This window comes from Molossus molossus, unplaced genomic scaffold, assembly GCF_014108415.1.
Source record: "Molossus molossus isolate mMolMol1 unplaced genomic scaffold, mMolMol1.p scaffold_m16_p_6, whole genome shotgun sequence".
Classification (NCBI taxonomy): domain Eukaryota; kingdom Metazoa; phylum Chordata; class Mammalia; order Chiroptera; family Molossidae; genus Molossus; species Molossus molossus.
Window position 1 is genome coordinate 3,400,985 of NW_023425399.1, and position 27,166 is coordinate 3,428,150.

The window sequence follows — 27,166 nt, forward strand, 5'->3', positions numbered from 1 at the left end:
GGGCTTTGGTAGTGAGGAGGCCTTCAGTGACCTCACTGAGAGCATTTCCAATGCAGCCGAGGACCAGGGCCAGACCAGTTAGTTGGGAAGGCCTTGGGAGCCAAAGCAATGCACCTGTGGTCCAGTATCTCAGTGTTCGTTTATTGAGCACCCACTGTATTCCAGGCACTGGCTGGCCACTTGGGGGGTGGTCACTGCTCTTGGGAGCTGACGGCCTGGCAGGGGAAACAGCTTTTCAAGAACCAGCAGCTGGCCCTGGCCGGTTTGACTCAGCGGTTGGAGCGTCGGCCTGCGGTCTGGAGAGACCCGGGTTCGGTTCCCGCTAAGGGCATGTACCTCGGTTGCAGTTTGTCCCCGGCCCTGGTTGGCCATGCGGGTGGCAGCCACTCGATGTGTCCCTTCACGTCGATGTTTCTCTCTCTCTCTCTTCCTCTCTCTCCCTCCCACTCTATCTGAACAAAAAATGGAAAAATGTCCTCGGTTGAGGATTAAAAAAAAAAAAGAACCAGCAGCTGGAGGGGCAGGAAGGGTTGAGGTCAGTTGCTTTTCATCTTGAGTGGAAGAGCCCGTAATATTTACATCTACTCTGAAAATCTTAAGAAAAGGATTTGAATGGCCCAACAATTTGACTCCTGGTTATATGTCCAAACATGAACATATGTTCTCAAACAGACGTGGTCAGAGGAGCACTGTTCTGACCAGTCAGCAACAGGAACCCGCCCGCACATCCCTCGTGAGCACAGTGGGCCCTGAATTGCAGGTCTGCTTACCCGGTGGGAACCTGCCGCCATCAGAGCAGGTGGTCTACAGGTCTGGGTGAGAATGTGGATGAACTTGACCAACAGGAGGAGGGTGAAAGGAGCCGGACACAGCCTGCTGCCGGCTGCATGGCTGTGTGTAGACAAAGGACAAGACAAGCACAGCTGACGCTGGCGGGCAGGGGGCAGGAGAGTGGTCGCTCCTGGGGAGGTTTTGGGAGATGCTGATACAAGTTTTTCTTGAGCTGAGTGTTGGTTACTCAGGCACGTTTAGTTTTTTGTTTTTTTGTTAATCCTCACCTGAGGATATATTTCCATTGATTTTTAGAGAGAGCATGAGAGAGAGAGAGAAACAGAAACATTGATGTGAGAGAGACACATCAATTGGTTGCCTCCCACATGGCCCCGACGGGCTGGTGATCAAACCTGCAACCCAGGTACATGCCCTTGACCAGAATTGAACCTGAGACCCCTTGGTTCACGACCTGATGCTGTAACCACGGAGCCAACCAGCCAGGGCTAGTCTGTGAAAATCCATTATCTGTACACTTTCCTATATAGTGTTATACTTCACTTCAGCCCCCACCCCTGCCTGCAATGATTGATTTTTCAAATCGAGGCATGGGGGAGCATACTGGGAACTGTGGGGAGGAGTTGGCGCAAAGGGAAAGGTGGCCGTGGGCGAGAGCCGCCTCCGACTGGCGTGTGCCACAGGAGTGGGCCTGCTGCGTCCTGCGCGGAGCTGGCTGCTTTCTGGGGGGAGGTGACCTTCCCTGCAGCTTGGTTGACGGGTCAGCAGAGAAATGGCTTCACGCTGGTCCGCACGACTTGCTGGGTTCAGAGTTTGAACAGTAGGAACACAGAGACCCATCTGCACATACAGGTTGTTGGCTTTCTTTTATAACGTTCTCTTCTTTTCCAGTCTACCTCGAGTCTGCCTGGAGACGTCGCTGCGCTTTAAGTGCTGCTGTTCCGTGCACTACTAGTGCAGCGCAGACTCTAGCGCTCCTGTCTCCCCAGCTCTCCCCCAGCCCCGTGAGCTGGCAGGAAACAGGTGCGCGCTCTCAGAATGGAGCACACCGTCTGCCCCGACTGCAGAGTTCTCTCCTGCCGCGTAACTTACTGGCAACATGTTTCCCATTGAGCGTCAGTGTAAAAGTCAGACTCATAAATAATGACAGGTTTTGGAAGCCATGATTAAAGCCACAAATCAAAGAGGAATGTCCATGTCTGCACCGTGTGGAATGGCTGCTCATGAATTAAGTCGGTCTTTCCAGCAAGCCCATTGTTAGTGCTGGTGATAACCGTCGGTGGCCCTCAAAGATTTGCAGTATAAAGCATCATGCATTGGACGGATCTGCTCAGACAAGAGCTAGTACATCAGCCTGCGTCTTGTTAGAAAATGGCACTTCTGTGGAGAAAGTTGGCCGTGCACCTTGCTGCTGAAATTTAGTTAAGTCAACAAGGACCTGCACTGCGCGGGGGTCAGTTTCCTCCCCAAGCCAGCGAAGAATCTGAGTGTTTTTTTATCTTTAGGATGGGTCAGGTTTGTCTAGCTATTAGAGATAGTTCTAACTTAGGAATCTGCATTTGTGTTTGTAAGCCCATCAGCAAGAGCGATGCGACCCCCGTAAATAACACGCTAATGGATGCTTTACTCTGGTTCCCCCAAATCATTTACGGCTCTACAAAGGCTTAGTTATTGTTTGTTGGAGTGGCTCGTGAGAAGCTCTAAAAACTGATCAATTATGTAAGTTCTATGTAATACATTCTTCTGTGTGTGTTCTTAAGCACAAATCTGGCAGATAGGCTAAATAAGCTCCTTCTTGATGGTGATCCACCGATCTTCTAATGCTCTGAGACAGACAGAGTGGGCCACATCTGTCATGTTCTCCCACCCAATGTCCCCTAGTGCTGTGTCAGGGACAGAATATTGGATCGAATGGATAATTGGGCTGGCCCAGGGTGGCATATCTCACGTAGAGTTATAGTGACAGGATGACATGTTGAATGGAGGACTGTAAATATCGAAAAATGCCCGGAGAAGGGATTCTTAATGAAAGTGCTGGCCGGGACAGATGTGCTGTAGCATTCTGCCTCCATCTCCACCTCAGCTCATGTCTGGGCCAATGAAGGTATCTCACCGGGGTACGTTCTGCTGTGTTTATCTGTCCTCACCTGTTGACTTAAAACCAATTCTGGTGAGGCAGCAGGGTGGGGCGGCTTTGTGGGACTTTCTGGAACCACTGAACGGAAGCGACACTCGGTGCACCTTTCTCCGCCGCTCCTCCCCTTCATCTGGAATGTTCTTCCTGTCCCAGACACTCTTTCTTCCCATGTAGTGGATTCCTACTGGATCTGCAGAGCCCGACTCAGTTGTCACTCCTGTTCTAGGGGTGCATCTCCCGCCGCCGCCTCCCTTTTCCAGCTGGTCTCTTTCGCAGGCTGTTTGCTCCATGTCCCGTGGCTCTCCCTGCGGGAGAGTTGTGGGTGGTGGTGTGTATGACCATCTTGTTCCCTCGGGAGCTTTCGGAGTCGGGGGACCATGTCATTGTCACTCTGATCACTGGTTCTCTGTTGAATGTAGAATTGTGGGTTACTGTTGTCACGTGAAGTTAGCCACGCGGGAAGAGAGTATGTTGGAGGTGGGTTCGCTGTTAACAACCTTCTGTTTCTGTGCTGGATTTTTTGATCCTTTTCTTGATGCAAAATGCCTTAAACAGTTTCTTTTCTTTCTCTCTTTTTACCAGATTGTGTCTACTGTACTTTGAACCTGTAAACACAGTCACTTAACATTCTACTTAATTTGTATTTAGCCCGTTTAAAGACAGATTGGTGTTTTGTGAAAATCCCTGACACTCGGGCAAGCACTCACAGGTCCATTGTGTGTTTTGAATTTACTTATGCCCCAGCCTGTTCTAAATGATGACTATACCGACAGTGCTCATTATTTTTAGTAGATAACCCTTGGGTAACTAGTTAGCATAGAGAGGGTAAATCCTTATTTTTCCTGAGTTGTAGGTTCCAGAAATTGTTTTTCTAGTGAGACTGTTTTTCCCCTTAGTCACCTAGTATCGGGGTCAAAGGATACTAGACTCATTCTTTGCAAACTCATCAGGACCTCATTGAAGAGGGTTCGTCTTGTCTTTGGTTGTATGAGCTCAAGGCTCAGGACCTGGTTTTGGTTGGACAGTGGAGGTGAGCTGTACATCTCTTCGCTCTTAGCTGGGTGTCTAGACTCGGGCTGGCCCCCAGTGCAGCTGGCAGACACAGCTGCCGAGTGTGAGGCAGCGGAGTGGCTGGGCCATGGGCCGTGCGTCTCAAGGCAGTGTGGTGGCATGTGGGCAGCAGGGGTAGGGTGCCGAGCGTGAGGTGCGATGGGAGCGGTCACCTGCCCCGTGAGTCAGACTGGCCCTGCTCCCAGCCCTTCCAGCTGGGCTTCGTTAGCTTTGAATTGTCGATCACTTCTGGTAGAGGGCTCGTGGTGTGTTGTGCAAACTTGCCGGTGACCTGACACGGGCAGGAACTCAGGGAGCAGCGTGGGAGCGCATGGGGCCGCCGCGTGGGAGCGCATGGGGCCGCCGCGTGGGAGCGCATGGGGCCGCCGCGTGGGAGCGCATGGGGCCGCCACGGGAGCGCATGGGGCCGTCGTGGGAGCGGGAGCGCATGGGGCCGCCGCGTGGGAGCGCATGGGGCCGCCGCGGGAGCGCATGGGGCCGTCGTGGGAGCGGGAGCGCATGGGGCCGCCGCGTGGGAGCGCATGGGGCCGTCGTGGGAGCGGGAGCAGGAGCGCATGGGGCGGCGGTGGGAGCGCATGGAGCCGCCTTGGGAGCGCAGGGGGCCGTTGTGGGCAGTGCTGCTGCTGCTGCTTTCTTTTCTGTTCGCATTCAGCCTGAGCCAAGAAGGCTCGAAGGGACCATAAGAAACTATTCTCTCAAGATAACTTTGCTCTACTGCATGATATTAAGCTTTCATAAATGGAGTAGGTAACTTTTTTTTTCAAATGTGAGAAAATACAAGGAAAAAATCCGAACAAGGAATTATTCATGTGCTACTTCGTATTTCCTTTCCAACCTGGGTGCTGGAGCCCCGTGCGTCTGGGCGACCTGGACTTGTCGGGTCTCCCAGTCATCAGCTGCTCATGATGTCACCATGCAGACCTCAACTCACTGCTCCTGTGAGCAGTTCAGAGAACATGCTCTCTTAGCAGAGGCTAGAAATGTACATTCTAGAAAGTTCTTTTTGAGAGCAGGAGTCATTTTATGTGCCACCCCCACTGTCAATAGGCACAAGAAACTAGCTTGGTAGATCTTTGCCCTTCCTTCCATCCTTCCTCCTTCAGTTCATTCATTCATTTAATTAATCAGTTCATTCAGTTTGTTTAATTCATTCACTCAGGACTTTTAGTGAGTGTCTGCTGTGTGCCAGGCATGTCTGTGAGTCAGTCACAGATCTCCCGTGGGTGTGGGTGCGGGGCAGAGACCAGGGAGTGGACCAGCTGGTAAACAGTGAATATAGGGAGTGAACATTCTGTGTGTGAGAAGGCGCGGAGCTCTCTGGAAAATACATGTAGATCAGGGTAAGGTGCGGCGTGGTCAGGGAGGACCTCACTGAGGGATGAATGGGCCAAGATTCCAGACAGGAGTAGTTATCAGAGAGCGTGTCTTGGCAGGAGAGTTCCAGGCAGAGGGAGCCACCAGGCAGGGCTAGCCGAGAAAGTGACTGGAGGTTTGGGCAATAGCAAAGAGCCTCCTGGCCAGCAGAGGGGGCGAGAAGGGCAGGAGGGAGAGTAGGGGCCGAGGTCAGAGAGGCAAGGGGGGTCAGGTCATTCTGCTGACCGGAAACCTCTCCCTCTGTGGGACCGTCCACTCACCAGGGGCTGCTCAAGAACGACACCCGCCGTGTCTTTTTCTTTTCCAGCAGCTCTCAGCTGGGGCCACGCGGCAGTGTCTGGAGAGAGTTCCGGTTGTCATTGCGTGGAGAGAGGGCGGGCGGCGCTCTTGGCGTCTGTGAGCTGGACGCCCCGCAGTGGACGCCCCGCACAGAGTGGCCACAGTAGTGCCGAGGCTGAGACCTGCTCTATGGGGGTTCCTCGGCTGTGGATGGATTTAGTCTGTCTTTGGGACTTAATAAAAGGAAAACGCTAAAACGTCATGGGGGTCACAGGAAGAGGTTGTCATCACGGCACCCGGTCACAATTGACAAAGATCATGCTGGCTCTGTTCACTCACTTTGTGGGAAGCAGACCCATATCTCGCTGGCATGTCCATTTCAGTCAACTCGTGCTTAATGGGCAGTTCAGAGAATCCAATACAGTGTTTCCGGGTAAATAGTAACAACGTTACAGATAATCTATGGATATGAACACCAGTAGGATTTTCTCATTTTGAAAGAGGTTAGGATGGTGAGTCACACAAGAGAAAATGCTTACCTGCATATTAAAAAACAAGTTCATTTTCAGTACTTGGAATACAAGGCGCTAGCATTTGCATGTGAACATGATGTTATTGATGGGAATGTTTTTCTTGAATTCCGTGAATGCAGTGCTTTTCATAAGCCAGTCATTCGTTCTGCTTTTTCTGTTTCGGCGTTATTTGTATACCATCTGTATTTTCCCTTGTGTCAGATAACCTTTTTTATTTAAACACAATTTAGAAGACTTGTATCAGTTGTTGGCATGAAACTTCACCAAAATATAAGACAAAGATGAAATAGCACAATTAAAATCTAGACAGACACAGTGGCCTGCAGATTCCTAACCCGAGACCTGCTCTAGTAGGAAGGGATTCACCGGCGTCTGGGAAGAGCTCACTCCCTGGTGTCAAGAGTAGCTTCCTCGGATTTAATCAGAGAGTGAGCCAGGAGTAATTGTCCCACTGTGTGATTCAGTGATACTGAATGCACCTTCCACGGGTCACATGTGGGGTGTGCTGTCTTGAGCCATCCATCGTTGGAGGCCAGGTGATGGGCTGTGGATTTGCAGCTTGGCTGCCTGGGGTCTGAGCTGCAGCCTGAGAGTGTGGAATCTCCCATGACAGCACGGAGGCCAGTTCTCTGTGGCTCTGCACAATGCAGAGAGGCAGCAGTTAGATGACCTGTCACTGCACAGTGCAGAGAGGCAGCAGTTAGATGACCTGTCAGTGCGCAGTGCAGAGAGGCAGCAGTTAGATGACCTGTCACTGCGCAGTGCAGAGAGGCAGCAGTTAGATGACCTGTCACTGCGCAGTGCAGAGAGGCAGCAGTTAGATGACCTGTCACTGCACAATGCAGAGAGGCAGCAGTTAGATGACCTGTCACTGCACAGTGCAGAGCGGCTGCAATTAGATGACCTGTCACTGCACAATGCAGAGAGGCAGCAGTTAGATGACCTGTCACCTCACAACTGCAGAGAGGCAGCAGTTAGATGACCTGTCACTGCACAACTTTCCCAGACAGGTAGCAGGTAGATGACCTGGTTCTGGATGGGACTAAACTGCTATTTCATTTCTTAAAATAAAACAAATTCTCATAATTCAGATTTCTTACTATTTCAGATGAATTTTACATCTCTTTCCTCTCTCTGCCCCTCCTTACACACGTAGTATGTGTTGCCAAAATTTAATTCTACTATATTCATTGTTAGGGTGATTGAATAGTTTTGAATAAGTCATGTACTTTATATTGAATGTTGGAGTCTATTATTTTATTTTGGCACCTACATCCAGTGTCTGACCTGCCTCTGTCTTTCCTGAAGCTGAGCTCTCTCACTTTGCAAGCAGGAGTGAATGGATTAACATCCCGACTGCTCTGTAACTCACGTGGGTGTAGCTCCAGGCAGCTCTGGGCTACTTGCTGCACCTCATTTTGGTGGAAACTAGATTTTCTCAGCTTTCTCAGAGCTGCTAGACTCTCATGAATTGAATCCTGGTAATCGAAGTCTCAGGAGACGGATTTCTATAGAAACCAGCCCTTATGAAGTGTCTGCTGCGTGCCAGGCTCTACAGGACATGGTCCCAGGGTTCAAGAGCCTCCGGGTTTAGCTGTGGAGACAGAAACCATCTACTTAGAGTTCATAACGCGCCACTGTATGTAAGAGGTTGAAACCTGACACCTGTATAGTTCCACTTGTTTCCCTCCTGTTTTGTGGTATACTTCTTATTAGATAGTACATCTGCTGGGACTACAAATTCCACAGTACGAAGTTATAATTTCTGCTTTGTATTGCTGTAGATCATTGTATATGTTTTGAGGAAATTAAGAGGGAAAGTAGTTTAAAAAATTTACCTACATATTTACAATTTCTTTTTCTTTCTTTCTTTTTCTCTTGTAGTTCACATTTGCCATCTCCAATGCTCTTGACTTCTTTTGAAGATGTTTCTAAACAGTATCACTCCTTTCCAGCCTGCAGAACTTCTCTTAGCATTTCTGTACTCCACATTGGCTGGCTGTGTTTAGAGGGTGTGTTAAAAATAAGTAATTGAGGTTTATATAGTGTTATCAGCCAGTGTACCCTCAATAAAAATAAATAGATAAATAATTTTTTTTTTATCCTCACCCGAGGACATTTTTCCATTTTTTGTTCAGATAGAGTGGGAGGGAGAGAGAGAAAGAGACAGAGAGAGAGAGAGAGAAACATCGACGTGAAAGGGACACATCGAGTGGCTGTCTCCCACACGACCCAACCAGGATCGGGGGCAAACTGCAACCGAGGTACGTGCCCTTAGCGGGAACCGAACCCAGGTCTTTCTGGACCGCAGGCCGACGCTCTAACCACTAAGCAGAACTGGCCAGCGCGATAAAAAATTTTTTAAAGTCAAAAAATTTTTTTGTTTTTTAAAAATTGACAGCATTTTTGTTTCATCTTAATTCTGGAAGGATATTTCACTGGATATTAAGTTGTGGATTGACAGTTTTTTCTTTCAGTCCTTTAAAGATGTGTTTCCAAGGTCTTCTGCCTCCATTGTTTTTGGTGAGGAGTTAGAGATTATCCTTGTATGTAATGGTTGTTTTTCTCTGATGCTTTCAAGATTATCATCTTTGGATATTAGCAGTTTGACTAGGATGTGTCTAGGTGTGGTTTTCTGTATATTTATCTTGGGGTTTGCTGAGATCCTTGATTCTGTACATTTCGTCCTTTCACCAAATTTGGGGAGTTTGGGGGCATTATTTTATCACCTTCATTCTGTTTTGTCCATGCAATGAAATTTTGAGTGTCGTTTTAGAATTTTTATTTGGTTTCTTTTTATGGTTAACATCTCTTTGCTAAGATTCTTTATTTTTCATTCATTGTAGGTATATTTTTCCTTTATATCCATAAGCATTGTAATAGTTGCTTTAAAATCCTTGTCTGTAATTCCAGCATTTGGGTTCTTTTAGAGTCAGTCTGTTTTGATTTTTTTCTATTTTAGCTAGTTCATGTTTTCCTGTTTCTTTGTTATTGAGTAATTTTGGATTGTAACCTGGATATTGTGAATATTATGTGCTATAAAATCTCTGAATTCTGCTACATGCTTTCAAAGAGTGTTGATTTCTTAGGCACTTAAATTGAGAGGTTAAATTGTTACCTCTGTCTCTCCTCCAGTGGATAGTGTCCCAAATCTCAGTCCGGTTCTCTTCACCTTTGCTGTGCTGTGGAGTTTGCCACACAAATGCATGGTTTAGGGGTCAAGACAGAGTTTGGGCTGAGTTTAATATAGAGGTGTCCCCTCGCTGATGTTTTTCTTTCTAGGAGTCCCCTCTTCTTTCCCCTTCCCCACACATGCACACTTTCTAGTGGCTGTGGTTGCTCTGAACACTGAATATAGCAACATAAACATTATCAGTGATATAATGTGCTCAGTGATTTAATTATAACACTGGCGGCTGATATCTTCAAAGTGCTTATGTATGTCAGATGCGATATAACTATGTCTGCGTGACTATCTGTCTATCTAATGTCATTTAATCTACACTCCAACAATCATCTGAGGTAGGCATTCATTTCGGGTGAGGAAACTATTCAGAGAGGTGAGCTATTTGTCCAGAGTTGACACACCTTCCAAGAGGCAGAGCTGGGTTTCACAGTCAGGTATTTTGACTGAAGATCCCACATTCCTGTTGATTATATATTTTCCTCTAACATTTTAAGTGAGAGATCTGGGATGTACTCTTTCAGTTTTCTCTGTTTTCTTTAAATGCTTTTTTTTTTTTGCTTTTGGTGTTCTACCATCTGAATAATCACTCTGTTCAGGGTTTATAATTCTTCAAATGACATATTCATCCTTTTTTCCACTTTGGAAAATTGTTAGCCATTATATCTTTGAATATTGCCTCTTCCTGTTTCGTGAGTCCCTCCTTCTGTGTTCCTATTGGATTACTCTTAGACCTTAGCACTCCGTTCTTCATGTGTCTTAATTGCTGTCGAGTGTTTTCCCCTCTTTATTCTTCTGTGCAGTGTTCTGAGTGATCTGTCAGATCAATCTCCAGCTTACCAACTCTCTCTTGAACTGTGTTGAAACTGCTATTCAAGCCAGCTACTGAATTTTTAATTAAATTGTCTCTATTTTTCATTTCTACTTGGTCCTTTCTCAAGGACCTGTTTCTCCCACCCCTCACTCTCCTCTTTTTCATTATGATATCTGATTTTGAATCCTCCTCATTCTATGCATAACTCTTTTATAGTCCATTTTAGGTTTTTCTAGTATTTCTAATCTTGGGGTGCAAATTCTTATTTGTTGTGTCTGCTCCTCTTCCTCTTCTTGGTGGTTTGTGACCATGTGCAGTTGAACATGGTTATTGCCTGCGTACCCTCAGCAGGGACTGTTCATGGAATCACACGCATGTGGAGTTGTGACAGGGTCTTTAGAAAGCTTCCTGGCTTCTTCCGGGTGCCGGGATGGAGCAAGTCTGCACAGGGACCCTCTCGGGCTCAGTGGGGCGCCTGCACTTTGCAGGTGCTATAGATTTGGACTCTGTGGTCACAGGTCGTGCAGGCCTGTGGTTTTGATTTTTCAAGAATGACTACCCTTCCTCTCACTCCCATCCTTACTGACGGCCCCTAACGACACTGTTTTATCTTGGGGACTTGCTTTCACTACCCTTATCTTTGATGCCCATGTGGGCTTCAGAAAACGGGTGCCCTAGCCCTGTATCTAGGTGGTGAATGTTGACCACGGGGGTTAACTTCTGCTAACTGCCCTCACTTTGAATTCAAGCTTCCTTTTTGTTACTGGGATGTCATTTGTGCCTTCCTATATTTTAAAACATTTTATCTAAATGTATGTGAGCTTTTATTTTGTACTAGTGTGAGGGGCTTGCTTTTGCTTCAGCCCAGGTGTGACTTGTCATGGTCAGTGCACACTTAGTGTGTTTTTCCCTCTTCCCCCTTAGATGGCTTTGAAGACTACGGTCCGGATTGTGACAGCATGCGGGTGACAGCCTTCTTGGACATTCCAGGCCAGGATAACCTGCCTCCCCTCACTCGCCTGGAGAAGTACGCCTTCAGCGATAACGTCTTCAACCGGTGAGCCCCAGCTGTCCTTCACACGTTCACACCCCCTGTTGTGTCTGGTTGAAGCTGACACTGCTGGTCGCTTCTCTGTGGCAGCTCTAAGGGGACTCATGATGAAGCGGCCCATGGGCTGTCTCCAGGGTGGGAGAGCGACACATCGATGGATTGCCTCCTGCAGGTGCCTCAACTGGGACTTGGGATCGAACCTGCAACCCAAGTACAAGCCCTTTCCTGGGAATTGAACCTGTGACCCTTCGGTGCATAGACCAATGCTCTAACCACTGGGAAACACGGCCAGGGTGACCTTGACTTGTTTCACAGAGAAAGCAGACACCGAGGCATGTCTTTCAAAGTCTACGATCTGCCCCAACTTGAAAGCATCCTGCCCTCCCGTCCCAGAGGGAGAGTGTGTCCTTGTCTCCCTCCCTCCATATATGCCTCTGTCTGTCTCCCTTCCCACCTGCCCCACACTCTTTCCTGCCGCTTACAGACCTCTGCACACCTCTCATCTGGACTTCTCCACCTGTGGCGCCCTTTCTGTAATTCCTGTCAAGACACCATTTTCTGTAAAGACTGGATGCTCCTCAGTCCCTTTTCTTACCTCCCATCCACTCGTACTCTAAAAAATTACATTCTGTGTCTTTACATCTATCAAATCATCACAGGCTCCCAGCAATTGCTGCTGAATGAGTCCAGTTATTATCCCAATTTTACAGATTGGAAAATGATGGTACTCTGAAAGGCGTCTTTTGATGAGCAATTCTTAATTTAAATATAGTTCACGATCTATCAATTTTTTCTTTTATGGTTAGTGCTTTTCATGTCATGTATAAAAAACGTTTTCCTCCCCCAAGGCCACCAAGATATTTTCTTGTATTGCTTTCTCGAAGTTTTGTTTGTTTTACTTTCCACATCTGGGTCTACGGTCCACCTGGAACTGCTTTCTGTCCTGTGTGTGATGGGAGGTAGCAGTAGGTGTCATTTCCCTCCATGTGCTATCCAGCGGACCCCGCAGCGCTAATGGAAAATGTGCCTGTTATCTAAGCTCTGCATCACCACCTTTGTCTCAAACCCGGCGTCCGTTTCTGTTGTTAGAGAACCTCTAGTTTATTCACTACTGTGAACAGTGCATGTCTGGAGCACATAGTAGGCTTCTGTGTGTACAGTGGCACACTGTCTCCATCCCTGCAGCTTTACCATTCGGTTCTGGTGTCAGGTGGAGTGAGTTCTCCCCACTTGTTCTCGTTCTGCACATGCCCCCACTGGGGATTAAACCCACAGCCCGGGCATATGCCCTGACCAGCAATCAGACCCGCTGGGGATTAAACCCACAGCCCGGGCACATGCCCTGACCAGCAATCAGACCCGCTGGGGATTAAACCCACAGCCCGGGCACATGCCCTGACCAGCAATCAGATCCGCTGGGGATTAAACCCACAGCCCGGGCATGTGTCCTGACCAGCAATCAGATCCGCTGGGGATTAAACCCACAGCCCGGGCATGTGTCCTGACCAGCAATCAGACCCGCTGGGGATTAAACCCACAGCCCGGGCATGTGTCCTGACCAGCAATCAGACCCGCTGGGGATTAAACCCACAGCCCGGGCATGTGTCCTGACCAGCAATCAGACCCGCTGGGGATTAAACCCACAGCCCGGGCATGTGTCCTGACCAGCAATCAGACCCGCTGGGGATTAAACCCACAGCCCGGGCATATGCCCTGACCAGCAATCAGACCCGCTGGGGATTAAACCCACAGCCCGGGCATGTGTCCTGACCAGCAATCAGACCCGCTGGGGATTAAACCCACAGCCCGGGCATATGCCCCTGACCAGCAAGTCAGATCCGCTGGGGATTAAACCCACAGCCCGGGCACATGCCCTGACCAGCAATCATCCGCTGGGGATTAAACCCACAGCCCGGGCATGTGTCCTGACCTGCGAAATTAAACCTGCGACCCTTCGGTCCCTGGGACGATGCCCCAACCAACTGAGCCACACTGGCTGGGGCTAAGAGATTACTTTTAAACTTTTAGAAATAATTTCACACAGAAAAGTCTCAAGAATAGGAAGAATTTTTGTATATCTTCTACTCAAATTCATCAGTTGTTAACATTTCACCACATTTGATTGATCGTTCTCTATTTTTACCTTTTTTTTTAGAGTAAGTTGTAGATATCATGTTGCCTTTCCTCTGAATACTTCATTGTGCATTTTTCTAAAAACAAAGACATTCACCATTTACTTGTATAATCACAGTACAATGATCAAAATCAGGAAATTTAACTTTGACACAATACTATTGTCTAAAGTAAAGATTTTAATCAATTTTTCCAATTGTCCTAATAGTGTCCTTTACATCAGGTTCTTTGTTTGTCTGTTTTGAGGCCCAGCATCCAATCCAGCATTACATGTTGCATTTCATTGTTGTGTTTCTTTAGTCTGCTTGGATCTCTAACAGTTTCTCAGTCTTTCCTGGCCTTGCGTAATACAGTTGACAGAGTACAGGTCGTTTACTTTACAGAATAAACTTACTCAGAATTTTAAAAATCCTCCATGAGGTCTGAAATTTATATAATGCTTCTTTCACATCTATTGAGATTATCAGATGATTTTTCTTCTTTAATCTCTCTTTTTATCAACTTTTTGTAAAACTTGTGTCAGAGGCAAATCAGCACACAGAGGTAGTTGGATAAAATAGACATATAAAGTCTAAAGCATCTTATGAAGCAGGTACCTACGTAACTGTTACTCAGGTCACCCTTCGAGTCTGCCTGTCATTCCTGACCGCCACTTCCCCCTGGCCCAGCGGTACCCACCATCCGCTTTTCATTTTTATCACAGCTCTGGTTTTCTTTCACTCGGTGTCTGCCTTCAAATAATATAGTTTAATTGTATTATTTCTGAACTTGAAATATATGAAATCCCGTAGGACATGTTACTTTGTAGTTTTGCATATAGTTTGAATTGCTTCTTCTACCACAGTGTTCAGAGTTATCCCTCTGCGTTGTTTTCTCGCTACTGTGAACAGTTCTGTGTCTGGGCGCACGTGGCAGGCACTTCTCCTTTCCTTTTTTTTTTTATTTATCCTCACCCGAGGACATTTTTCGATATTTTGTTCAGATAGAGTGAGAGGGAGAGAGAGAGAGAGAGAGAAACATCGACGTGAAAGCGACACATCGAGTGGTTGCCACCCACACGACCCAACCAGGGCTGGGGACAAACTGCAACCAAGGTACATGCCCTTAGCGGGAACCGAACCCGGGTCTCTCCGGACCGCAGGCTGACGCTCTAACCGCTGAGCCAAACCGGCCAGGGCCAGGCACTTCTGTATATCCAGGAGGGAGCCACTGTGTGCTGGGTGCCTGTACCTTCCACTGTAGTGACGGCACCAGTTTCCCCAAGTGGGCGCATCAGCTTTCAGTCCTGCCTTTGCCCCTCAACTTCTCTGCCCATCAGAATTGTGAGCTTTAAAACTTTTAGCCAATCTGGCAGTGTGGTTGTTTATCTGACGATATCACTTTGTGATTTTAATGTATGCTTTCCTTCTGTAGGAGTTTGAGCACCTTCTCAGATGTTTGTTTCTTTCTTTGTGTGAAGTGCTAGTTTCAGTCTTTTTTTTTTGGCGGGGGGGGGGGGGAGATTGGCTGTCCTTTTCCTGTTGATTTGTAGGAATTCTTTGGATATCCTAGATTTCCAACCTCGGTCAGCTCTGTATGGGAACCATCTCCCCTCATCCTGAGGCCAGTGTTTAGCTGTCCGTGTGGTGTTCTGTTAGGGGACCAGAACTGCATTTGTCCTCATTTTCCTTCACCCTTGGTGCATTGTGAAGCTTTTGAAAAATGTATCCCTCCACCCCAACAACATAAACATGTTCTTTTTATTGCTCTAAAGGTTTTAGTGTTGTTGTTTTTTCCCTTCACACTTAGGCCTATAATCTATCTGATTTTAATTTTGGTTCACCAAAGAGGGGTCCAGCTTCATTTCTGTGATTGTCACAATACTGCTTATCAAGAATACACTTTTTCCTTGGTGCTCTGGGATGCCACCTCTGTTATAATCCTGTACCCGTTTACGAGAGTCTCTGTCTGGGCTGTGCCCTCTTCTAGTGGTCTGTCTCTCTCTCAGCCAACACCACACCATCTTGACTTCTTTAGATTTGAAGTAAGTCTTGATATTTGATTGAGCAAGACTTCCTACCTTGTTTTCCTTCTTCGACATGACTTGTTACTCTTTTTCTTTTTTAATGTGCTCCATTTATTTAGGTTTCCTTAATGCCTCAACAAAATGTGATCATTTTCTCTGTAGAAGTTGTGTGCATTTATGCTGCTGTACTGTAAAGGAAATCTGTGACATCGTATCATTTTATCCAATAAAAGACTTAAATCTAACTGCAGTGTCATTATCACACTCAGCCAAGTTAGCAGTAATGCCTTCCAGTCCAGCAGTCTGCATACAGTTTTCCCGGGCTGTTCAAAATGTCTTTTTATGGTTGGTTGTTTGAATCATGATCCAAATAAGGTCCACACATTTCCTTAGGTCGATGTGTCTCTGAAGTCTTTTTTTTTGGTACAGTTTTCTCCTTTTGATCTTAAATCTCTTTAAATCTCGAATTGATTATCCCTCTCATCTTCCCCCTCCATCATTTGTTGAAGGGGTCATTAGTCTTGTAGAATTTTCCGCAGTCTGGATTTGGTGGTCATTATTCTCGCGGTGTAATTTAACATGTCCCTTTGTTTTCTGTAAACCGAAAATTACATTTGGAGACTTGATTAGATTCTGCCTCAAATCTTGTTTTTATTTTTCTAATTTTTTTATTTTTATTTTTCCTTTTTATTGGATTGATCGGGGTGACACTGGTTAACAGTTTCACAGGTTTCAGGTGCACAGTCCCACAACATGTCACCTGTCACTGTGTTGTGTTCACCACCCAAGTCAAGTCTCCGTCCACCACCATTCACCCCCGTACCCTCCTCCCCCTCCCCCACCCCTCTCCCCCGCAGTCACCCACTGTTGTCCGTGTCCATGCATTTTCTCTTTCGCCCCTTCTTTGCTCGGTCCCGCACAGGCTCCCCGCCCTGCCCCTTGACAGCCGTCAGCCTGCTCTCTGAGTCTGTCCCTACTTTGCTTGTTAGCTCGTTAGATTCCACATATGAGTGAAGTCATGTGGTACTTGTCTTTCTCTGACTGGCTTATTTCACTTAGCATAGTGCTCTCCATCAAATTTTGTTTTTAAACAATGCTCATATGTTGTTTTGTATACTTGTTGCAAAACATCAGGAGACGGCTGGCCGGCCCACTTCTGGAGATGGCGCTGCTGAGCCACAGGCGCTTCGTTGTGACACTCCTCGCCAGCCTCCTACCCAGTGACTTCAGTGTCACCAGCCGTCACTGCTCAGATCTGTTACTCCCTTATGTGTCGGAAAGTGGTGATTTCTTTTTATTGTCTGGAATCTGTAGTATGGCCCCAATTTTCCACCCTGTGATTGATTATTGTCACCTTTTCTCTTTCTTCTCCCCGGACAGTTCTTACCAGAGGATTCTCAGCTTTATTCGTTATTTCAGAGCATCGAGCTTTGGCTTTGGTGTTCTATATTGGATATTTATTTTCTAGTTTAATTATTTCTGCTCTAATACATCATTTTCTTCCTTGGAGATTTTTTTGGGGGAATTTAATTGTTGTTCTTTTTTCTTCTCGTGAAGGATGCTTAACTCTATTTTTTTTTTTTTTTGCCTTTCTTATATAACATCTGAATTTTACATTGTAAGATTGCTATGAGGTACTGTAAGTACTTAAATATTTATATTATTTTCATCCTTAAGTCCTGATATGTCAGATTTCATTACCTTTCGGTATAAAGTTGTTTTTTTTTTTTTTTTTTAATCCTCACCCGAGGATATTTTTCCATTTTTTTGTACAGATAGAGTGGGAGGGAGAGAGAGGAAGGGAGAGAGAGACAGAAACATCGACGTGAAGGGACACATTGAGTGGCTGCCACCCGCACGACCAACCAGGGCCGGGGACAAACTGCAACCGAAGTACGTGCCCTTAGCGGGAACCGAACCCGGGTCTCTCCGGACCGCAGGCCGACGCTCTAACTGCTGAGCCAAACCGGCCAGGGCTCGGTATAAAGTATTTTTAATACCCACAATGATTTTTCCTTTAACCAATGAGTTGTTTAATTTCTACATATTTGAGGATTTTCCAGGTATCTTTCTGTCACTTGATTCTTAGTTTAAGTCTTTTTTTGTCAGAGAACATACTTTGTATTATTTTTATTTTTAAGTTTGTTGAGATTTATTTTATGGCTCAGTCTGCTCTAACTTGATGAGTGTCCATGTGCACTTAGAAAGAATGTACATCCTGATGTCTTTGGGTGGAGTATCTTCTAAATACCCATTAGGTCAAGTTGGTTGAAACACTGGCCACGTCTTCTGTATTCGTATTTATGTTCTCCCGGCTACTGAGCGGAGGGACTCTGCACTGTGACTGTGGGTGCATCTACTTTTCTTTCCCTAGAACGGTTTTTATTCTGTGTATTGTGAAGCTCTGTTCTTGGGTGCGTGCACATTGAGTACTGTTCTGCTTTCTTGAAAAAATTATTCTCTTTATCTTTGGTAATACTCCCTTTTCCGAGGCTTGCTGTGCCTGATTCTAATATATACACTCCAGCTTGCGTTAGTGTTTGTGTGGTGTATTTCTGCCCATCTAGTTTAACCTATATCTATGTTAGTGATTATTGTAGTTGGTTAGGTCTTACCTTTTTTAAATCCAGTTTAACAATCTCTGCCTTTTAGTTTGAATGTTTAGATCATTTACACTTGATGCTACTGTTATTTGGATTGATTTAAACCTATCATCTTATTTATTTCCTTTTACCTCAGCTCTTCTTGATGATTTCCTCTTCTCCTACCTTTTGAAGAAAAACTAATTTTTAAAAATAATTCCAGTTGATCTCCGCAAATGGCTTATTACTTACTCTTCCAAAAAATGATGACTGGTTGTCTAGGGATTGTAATATCCTTCTGTAGCGCATTGCGACGTGTTCGGCTGCAACTGGGCCACGCGGCCCGCAGCGGGAAGCAGGTGAGACCTGGCGCGTGCACCGCGGTCCCCCTGTCCCCTCGTGCTGCTCCTGTCTTTCCCTTCTCACGGTCCCAGGCCCGCACCTGGTGCGTGCACCGCGGTCCCCCTGTCCCCTCGTGCTGCTCCTGTCTTTCCCTTCTCACAGTCCCAGGCCCGCAGGTGAGACCTGGCGCGTGCACTGCGGTCCTCCCGTCCCCTCGTGCTGCTCCTGTCTTTCCCTTCTCACTGTCCCAGGCCCGCACCTGGCGCGTGCACTGCGGTCCCCCTGTCCCCTCGTGCTGCTCCTGTCTTTCCCGTCTCACAGTCCCAGGCCCGCAGCGTGAAGCAGGTGAGACCTGGCGCGTGCACTGCGGTCCTCCTGTCCCCTCGTGCTGCTCCTGTCTTTCCCTTCTCACGGTCACAGGCCCGCAGCGTGAAGCAGGTGAGACCTGGCGCGTGCACTGCGGTCCCCCTGTCCCTCGTGCTGCTCCTGTCTTTCCCTTCTCACGGTCCCAGGCCCGCGCTCCTTGTCTGCATCTGCTCCAGATAGTCAGCTATCTTCTAAAGTGATTGAAATGAGAAAAATATGTTCAATCTTTGCCATGATTTGTACCATTTTCATGCTTTTTATTTCTTTTTGTGAAAAGCCCATTTGCATCAGGTATCCTTTCGCCTCGAAATGTCCTTTAGCAGTTCCTGTTAGTGCGAGGCTGCTGCTGGTGACTCCTCACAGCGTCTGTCGGTCTGAAAGCATCGTTACTTCACGTCCGTTTTCTCTCTTCACTGGACTTTACTGTGAGCAGGTCTAGGTTTCCGGGAAGGTGGAGCAGAGCGGACAGGGTTCCGGTGTCCCTGCCCGTCCAGGCGTGCCCAGCTGCCCCGTGGACCCTCAGCATCCCCCTGTGCTCGCTTGGAAAGGCTCCTGCTCATCCTCCATGCCATCTTCCCGGCTCGCCGCCTCCGCTGCCCACAGCCTCGGTCGTCTGGCTTACCTGTGGCCGCAGCTGTGAGCTTCAGGCAGGGCCTAGGACCGTCTTGTCTCTGGCTCCGCTTCGTTCCCTGCGTCCAGAGCCGGTTGGGCGGAACTCAGGAATGTACTGTGAGTGGGTGAGGGAAAGCAGGGACAAAGACAGGAAGGGCCACTTCCATGATGGCATTTCCAGGGAACGTTAGAGCTGAGCCATGTAGAGCTGAGCCATCCTCTTTCTTTATTGTTTAAAAAAAAAAAAGTCCATGAAAATAGTACTTGTTAAAACACTTGGCAGTTTTAGGCGCTCGATGGTGAGTGTCCCCTCTCTTCACTACAGTTGTAGGTAATGACTGTGAGCAGTTCCAGACTTTTCCCTAAATGAGTATGTATGTATGTCTATGTACACATAGACATACACACATATACATACACACGTACACATATACACATATACATGTGCACACATACACCTATACATATACACATAAACATAACTTGTGTTAAGAAATGGGCTCATAGTATATGTCAAGTTCTTCGCTTTGTTTTTCATTTGCTGTTCTTGGCCTCTCCCTACCTCAGTGCGTGCCTCCAGCACCTTTAATGGTCGGACAGTGTGCCAGTGCCCAGATGCATCACATTTCACTTGCGCTTCCCTCTTTGATAGACGTTCTGAGGCAATTCTTCGCTTACGCTGAAATACTGACGCTGACACCCTTGAGGGCTCACCATGTGCCGAGTACCCTGCTGTGAGCTTCCAACACGTGATCTCATTTCACTCTTTTTAAAAAAAATAGGTTTTTATTGATTTTTTTTTTAGAGAGAGGAAGGGAGAGAGACATAGAAGCATGGATGTGAGAGAGAAACATCGAATGGCTGCCTCCTGCACGCCCCCTACTGGGGATCGAGCCCACAACTGGGCATGTGCCCTGACTGGGAATCGAACCAGGACCTCTCAGTCCCTGGGATGGCGTTCGGTCCACTGAGCCACACGGCCGGGCTCACTCTGTTCCGTGGCACTTTCTGAGGCTCACAGGGTTGTCCCTGCCTTCACCGCCCTGCAGCGCTGCGTGGGAAGTGCGGAACCTGACGCTGTGGCCTCTGCCCCTCTGCCCTCTCAGGTCACTGCAGCAGAAAGAGACCAGGTTTCCCAAAGTGCTGGTGCCAAAGCACCCTTCTGCGAGCCCTGAGCGCCCTCCCATCTGTAACCACTGCAGTGGACTTGGCCCCGCTCAGGCCCCCCTCGCCCTCTCCTCCTTTCCTGAAGACGGAGGGCAGGCCCCCTGTGGCCACTTGAGGCTGGATGTGGATCTGTCTATCCGTCCTATGGCCCCAGAATCAGATTGGGGGTCTTACTTGCTTGATTTCCCAGGGGAGGCTGACATGAATGTGGTCCAGTGAAATGTAATCAGGGACTTTAGACTGTCTGTTTTGACTTTCCCAAACCTCCTGGCTGCCAGATCTCGACCTTTCATCCCAGGGGCGGTATAAGTCTCTCACGGACAGGCTTGAGTTGATGGATTTCTTCCTGTAGTATGCCGGGCCAAAAGACTGCCTCTTTGAGTTCCACATTTCTAGTCTTTTCCTGAAAATCAAGGTGGATTTCCGACTTCAGCTGATTCCGTGTGCACAGCCGGAGGTAGCGTATGTAGTTCCTGGACTGTCAGGTGATCAGAGGAGCAGACGGGCAGGCAGGGGCCCCTTTCCATCCGCCAGTCCCACTTCCCTCTCACGGAGGCCTCCAGGCCGCCGTAAGCCACTGCTGATTGCATTGAGAGCCCCTCACCCATGCCGCTGTCTAAGACAGCTTTGTTGAGGCATAGGCTTCATGCAATGAAAGCCACCCACTTACAGCATCCAGTGACATGAGTTTGGGTAAATGTACAGTCATGCAGCCATTGCCATAGTCAAGTTTGAACATTTCCATCACCCTCTGTTTGCCCCTTTGTGGCCAGCCCCATCCTCCCTCCCTCCCCTCCATGGGCCCAGGCAACCACTGACCTGTGTTTTGATGCTGGGTTTTTAGAATTTCATACATCTGAAATCATGTGGTATGTGGTCTTCTCTGTGTGGCTGATTTTTCTTACTTAGCAAAATGTGTTTGAAATTTGTGCCTGTGGTTACCAGCCGTTCATTCTTTTTCATTGCCGAGTCGTGTTCCACGGGACGGATACCCCTCGTTTCCTGCGTGCGTTCCCTGGGTGGCGAGCATGCGGAGCTTGCCATTGTGTCCTGTCCCGGATAATGCTAATGCGAACCTTTGTGTACGAGTCTGTGGGTGGACATACTTTTTCATTTCATTTGGGTAAATAAATGTCTAAGAGAGAATTGTTGGGTTGAATAATAAGTGTATATTTAACTTTTACAGAAACTGTCACTTTTCCAGATCCCCGGGGCTGGTTTGTATTCTCCCGGGCAATGTCTGTGCGTTCCTGTCGCTCTGTGTCTTCATATCCAGCACCAGCCCTAGGTACTCTTGCAGTTCGAGTTCTCGTTGTGAGTGTGATGTTACCTCATTGTGGCTTTTGCAGTCTTTGTGTTTTGTTATATCTTTAAACTTTCTTCTGAAAACGTTTAGATTCACAGAAGACCTGCAGGTCGTACGGAGAGTTCTCGAAGAGTGTTCCCAGCTCCCTCTGATGTGGGGGTTCTCAGCCAGTGGTGGTTCTGCCCCCACTGGCCCTTTGGCAGTATCTGGAGTCGTTCAGACATTTCTAGTTGTCATGTCATGGGGTGGTAGACAGCCAGGGGCGTGCTGCTGGCACCTAGTGGGTAGAGGAGACAGAGGTGGCCATCAGTGTCTCTTTGGGCCTTTCTTTCTGCATTTATTGGTCAGTTAATTTCCTCCCACTGTCTCGGGACCTGTCTTCCAAGTCTACCTGGGCCTGAAGAATCAGTTAAAAAAGGAAGAAAGGTTTTCTCTCGTCCCAAGTGGACAGTTTCAACCTCCAGTGACCTCCAGACCAGAGGATCCGGTCCTGTCCCTGTAGGATGTTGCCTCACATTGGAATGATCATCTTTTGATGTTCCTGGACACACCTTCCCTGCTCTGGACAGAGGTTGCAGACTTTCCTTTGCTCCCTGGTTGTGTGATCTGCGTGTTGCCCACGTAACTGTTGGATCATTTCTCGTTTCTACAGTCAGATTATCGCCAGAGGGCTACTCGATATCTTCCGAGACTTCAGTAACGATGAAGAAGATTTCTTAACGGTCATGGCGATCGTGGTCAGATTGTCAGAAGATGCAGGTTTGTATGAGGAGTGTATGCTTTTACTTTTTACTTGTGCATTTCCAAGAAATTGCTGATAACCAGTGATTGCTGACATAAACAACCCTGTTTACTAATCAATACATTTTAAGCAATGTCTGCTCTGGAATGGGTTTTGTCATGAAGAATGGGTGTCTTGTTTGGCATCGAATGATCCTATTTTCAGAAAGTTAGAGTGACTGACGGCTGTGGATGCTCTCTGCCCTGGCAGGTGGGCCTTTTGCATTTCGTGAGTTCTGCAGACCATTGGTGCTAAAAATACCAAACCAAAAGAAGGCCTTCGGATGACAACAACCCAGGCATTACTTTCCCTCACCTATGGTCTTTGTAGACTAATCTTGATTTTTCTTTCTCTTTCTGCCTCTGTGACTGCTGTCCTGGAAGAAAGCCAATTGCTGTGTGGTAGACACAGACCCTAGCCCCCTCCCCACCCCTCCCCAGAAAGATGAGCTCGATGAGTGAGAAGTGGGTTTGCCATACTGATAGCTGCCCCCGCCCCCACGTTTATAATGACTGATGAACAGCCTCAGAAAGTTTCAGAAATCTTAGGCTTGCTTTAGATTTTGATCATTTTAACTGAAAATAGAAAAATAAGCCTTCCATAACTCCCATATTAGTTTAAAATATTCATAAGACTATGACACAACACTTTTAAAAAGGCCCAAGTGGATGTTTTGAGTCCTTAAATGGACGCTCTTTATCAGTGAGTGAGTCACCATTCACAGCACCGAAGCAACCGCACGTCTGCGTTAAGTGTGATGTGGCGCATTGGCGCTCGAGCCGCTCTTTCGTCTAATGCTTTGCCTTGGAAATAGCTGGGATGCGCAGGCTGCGGGGGAGAGCAGTCATGAGAGAATGATCCATGATGTGTGCGTCCTGGCTGGGGTTTGATGAGCACAGCCCATAGGCCTGCACGTGTGCCGTCAGTGGTGACGGCTTCCGGACGCCGGCCCAGCTCGCGCCCCTCGGTGTATATGTGGCTTGTTATATAGAGCTGTCGTTCTCTCTTCTCTCTGGTTTTATGTTGCCGTGTAGCTTACTAGCTTTTTAAGCCTGTCTGTCGCATAAATACTCTAAGTGGGAAATGATTTTTAAACTGCATTTGTCTAATTTTTTTGATGAAGTATTTTAGTAAGAAAAGCTAGAAACTGTCAGTTTGTACTATATAAGATGCTTGGCTTATCCTTCTATAATCCTTTTCTTGTTGTTGTTTTATTGCTGCAGAGCCCACAGTGCGGACTGAGCTGATGGAACAGATCCCTCCTGTTGCTGTTTTTTTGCAAGAAAACAGATCGAATTTTCCAATGGTGTTCTCCGAATATCTTATACCTATTGTTGTGCGGTACCTCACCGACCCAAACAATCAGGTATGAGAAACCGTGACCTTAAGATCTCTGTAGCACATTCTCTTTGGTCTCATGAACGGGCCTTCGGAAATCGGAAAGCAGCTTCTGAGAGTTCGGTGGCCTGGGCACAGTAGGTCGGTCTGTGCCCCATCCTCCAGTCACCTGGGAAGCAGCAGCACCCATTCTTATTAACATGAGATGCTTTTTTTTTTTACTTTGTATTATGGAAATTTTCAAGCACACACAGCAGCAGAGAGAATAGCAGAATGAATGCTCGTGCGTGTGCGCCCAGCCCCAGCTCTCGGCGCTCGGCAGTCTTGTCATTTCTCTCGCCGACGTAAATCCAGCTCAGATCAAAGCAGTCCCCAGACGCCGCATCATTTCCGCCGTGAGGCTTGAGACTTGCACTTGGAGAAATCTAGACACTTTAAAAAACATAATGGCAGTACCATTATCACAAGTGTAAAAATTATCAGTAGTTCCTTAATATCATCTGCTGTCTATCTCGTCATTGTTCAGATTTTCCCCAGTTTTCTCATAAATCTGGTTTTGCACGTAGTCTCTTCAAATCAGGCAGCACACCAGATTCACACTGGATGTGGTCGACATGTCTTTAAATCTCTTTTAATTTATAAAGTTCTCCCTCCCTCTTCGCCCTGGTGTTTATTTGTTGGGGGAAGTGGGGTCATTAGTCCTCTTGGATTTCCCCCACTTGGGATCTGGCTGAACTTGTCCCTCCTCATGTTGTTCGAGATGTTCCTCTGTTCTCAGTATTTCCTACGAACTGGTGGGTCATTTAGAGGCTCTGTCGGACTTCGATTTTTATGTCGCACAGTGAGAACACGTTCTGGGTGCTGCTGGGTTTTCCTGCCACATCCAGTGAGGCCTCAGAAAGCTATGTGGTCACTGGGAGCAGCTGTGGGTGATCACTGCCCAAGTCCAGAATTTCACTAGAGGCTGCAAAGTTGTGATGCTTACATCCCATCACCTCTGCATTTCCTCGCCGGGACTCTTCTATAAAGAACTTCTTCCTCACTATCTGGTAACCCTGAAGATCTGTTTGTCCAGGGAAAAATGTAAATGCTATATTTTTTCCCTTTACCAGTTTCTAGAATAGTTAGTTGGTGTCCTAATAACATACAAAGGTTACCAATTAGGTTTTAAAAATTTATTTATTTTGAGTATTGTTATGAACCTGTGAATTTTAACATATTAGATGTTTTCATCCGTTGTAGTCATTCTTTTTGATGATCAGATTATCCTAGCTTTGACCAGGGGGAACCTTAAGTTGGCTCTGAATCTTCTTGACGGGACACAGTAGACTTGGATAGCTCACCTCTACCTGCAGGTGGCCATGTCTCCAAGACGCCTGGCTCCTTTAAGAGGGAAATGGTAATAGGAAGCCAGAGTGTGGGTACTGGGGGTGCTCACTGCTACGAGATATTAGTCATTGCTTCCAGTGACAGAGCAATTGATTTTCTTAAAAAAATGAAAATTCCTCCCGAGGCTATATTGATATTTCCAACTCAAACTTAGGATTATAGGGTTTTTCCTTATTTGATTTTATATATGTATTTTACACAGGACAGATCTTGCTTCCTAACGGTATTAGCATGTGTGTGTATCCGAAAGGCAGGCGGCAGTGTTGGTAGGAGCCCTGTGCTGGCTGCGGATGCGCTTGGAGACCGGCTCCGGGCCACCTGCCCTGGCGGGCGCCACCGCGGGAGCGGCACGCCCGCCTCAGGCACTTCCACGGACCCTTGTCCTGGTGATGGCGCCGATTACTTCATAGCATTTAGGCTCATTTGTTTCCATTTATTTTTATTTGTAGGAATTGCTTTAGCTTGTACATTTTGATTTAATTTAGACTTAGAATTAGTTAAAATGTTTTTATGTGATTCCATAGGAAAAGCTGCCAAACAGAGCAAGTCCATTCAGAGACACCTGACTTCCATCCTGATTCCCCTGCCTGTCTCTCTCTCCCCTGTAGATTTTTTTAGAGGTGCCTAATAAACCATTTTGAATAGGTTTAGGTTTATTCTTACCTTTAAAAAATACACACACATAACTCTAAGCAAACACACATATGTCCTTGTGTTCTGCCCCCTCTGGTTCCTCTCACATACAAGCTGGCTACCGTGCCTGCTGCTCTGTCCGCTACTTTCCTACTGTGCAGGCTGTCCTGGAGGTCAGGCCCTAGCAGTCCAGGGAAAGTCTCATCACTCCTTTTTTCTGGCTGCATAGTACTCCATAGTTTATCAATAGACATTTGGGTTATCTATGCTTTTTTGCCATTTTAAAATTGTTGCAACAAATAACCTTGCATCATTTCTATCTGTATCAATTTATTTGGGGCGTGCATTTCCACAAAGGCTAAATGTACTTACAATTTTTTTATGATATTCCAAGTTTTCATCATTGGGTTTTCAAGACATTCTACAATTTGGGCTTGTATTTCTTCCTTGAGCCAAGCATTTTTAAAAGAGCAAATACCCACTTTTAAGTGTTGAACGGTGTGATAGAATTAAATATAGTTTTCAAAGAAGGCAAAATGATCACCCTGTTTCCACTCTCCTAACATCGGTTTTGTTTGTTTGTTTGTTTGTTTGTTTTTTTATCCTCACCCGAGGACACCTTTCCATTCCTTGCACAGATAGAGCAGGAGGGGGAGAGGAAGAGAGAGAGAGAGAGAAACATCGACGTGGAAGGGACACATCGAGTGGCTGCCACCCGCACGACCAACCAGAGCCGGGGACAAACTGCAACCAAGGCACACGCCCTCAGCAGGAACCGAACCCGGGTCTCTCCGGACCGCAGGCCGACGCTCCAACCGCTGAGCCACACCGGCCAGGGCCTAACATCGGTTTTTGATTAGCTCTACACCTTCTTTGCTAGGTTCTTACGTTTCCCCGCAGGTCTGACTGGAATGGGATGGTTTCTTTCATCCATTCATTTCTTCAGACAGGTTCTGAGTGCGCATGCAGAGCTGGGCACGGGGCTGCGTGCTGGGGATAGCGAGACGGGCAGGGCAGATTTCTACACCAGAGCTTATCTTCATGTTCTAGACACTGCACTTTATAATCTTTATCTTTCTGATTTTGTTGAACGTGTAGGTTTCTCTCCGCATTTTTGTACCGTGAATGCAGCAACTGTCGTGAAAGGTGCAGCTTCCTTCTTCTGTTGGCTGCAGTCCTGAAAATGACATTACACTGGGTCAGGGGATTTGCCCTTTGCTTGAGCTTTGTCACATGTCATTGCCATATATTGGACTCCAGGACGGTAGAGGCAGGAGCTG

General features: G+C 47.1%; 1 protein-coding gene across 3 annotated transcripts in view; it reads left to right on the forward strand.

Moving 5' to 3' along the window:
• The window catches only part of LOC118618223 (serine/threonine-protein phosphatase 4 regulatory subunit 1-like), a 69,157-nt gene that overhangs the window by 8,204 nt on the left and 33,787 nt on the right, over positions 1-27,166 (forward strand). For 2 of the 3 annotated variants that reach the window (XM_036244319.1, XM_036244320.1), the window contains exons 1-4: positions 8,074-8,195; positions 11,106-11,238; positions 22,398-22,504; positions 23,750-23,892. In XM_036244319.1, the coding sequence (XP_036100212.1) occupies positions 8,087-8,195; positions 11,106-11,238; positions 22,398-22,504; positions 23,750-23,892 (492 nt within the window). In that variant the 5' untranslated portion in view covers positions 8,074-8,086. Of the gene's footprint in view, positions 1-8,073; positions 8,196-11,105; positions 11,239-22,397; positions 22,505-23,749; positions 23,893-27,166 lie in introns of those variants that run through there. The other variant, XM_036244321.1, reaches the window with a different exon arrangement.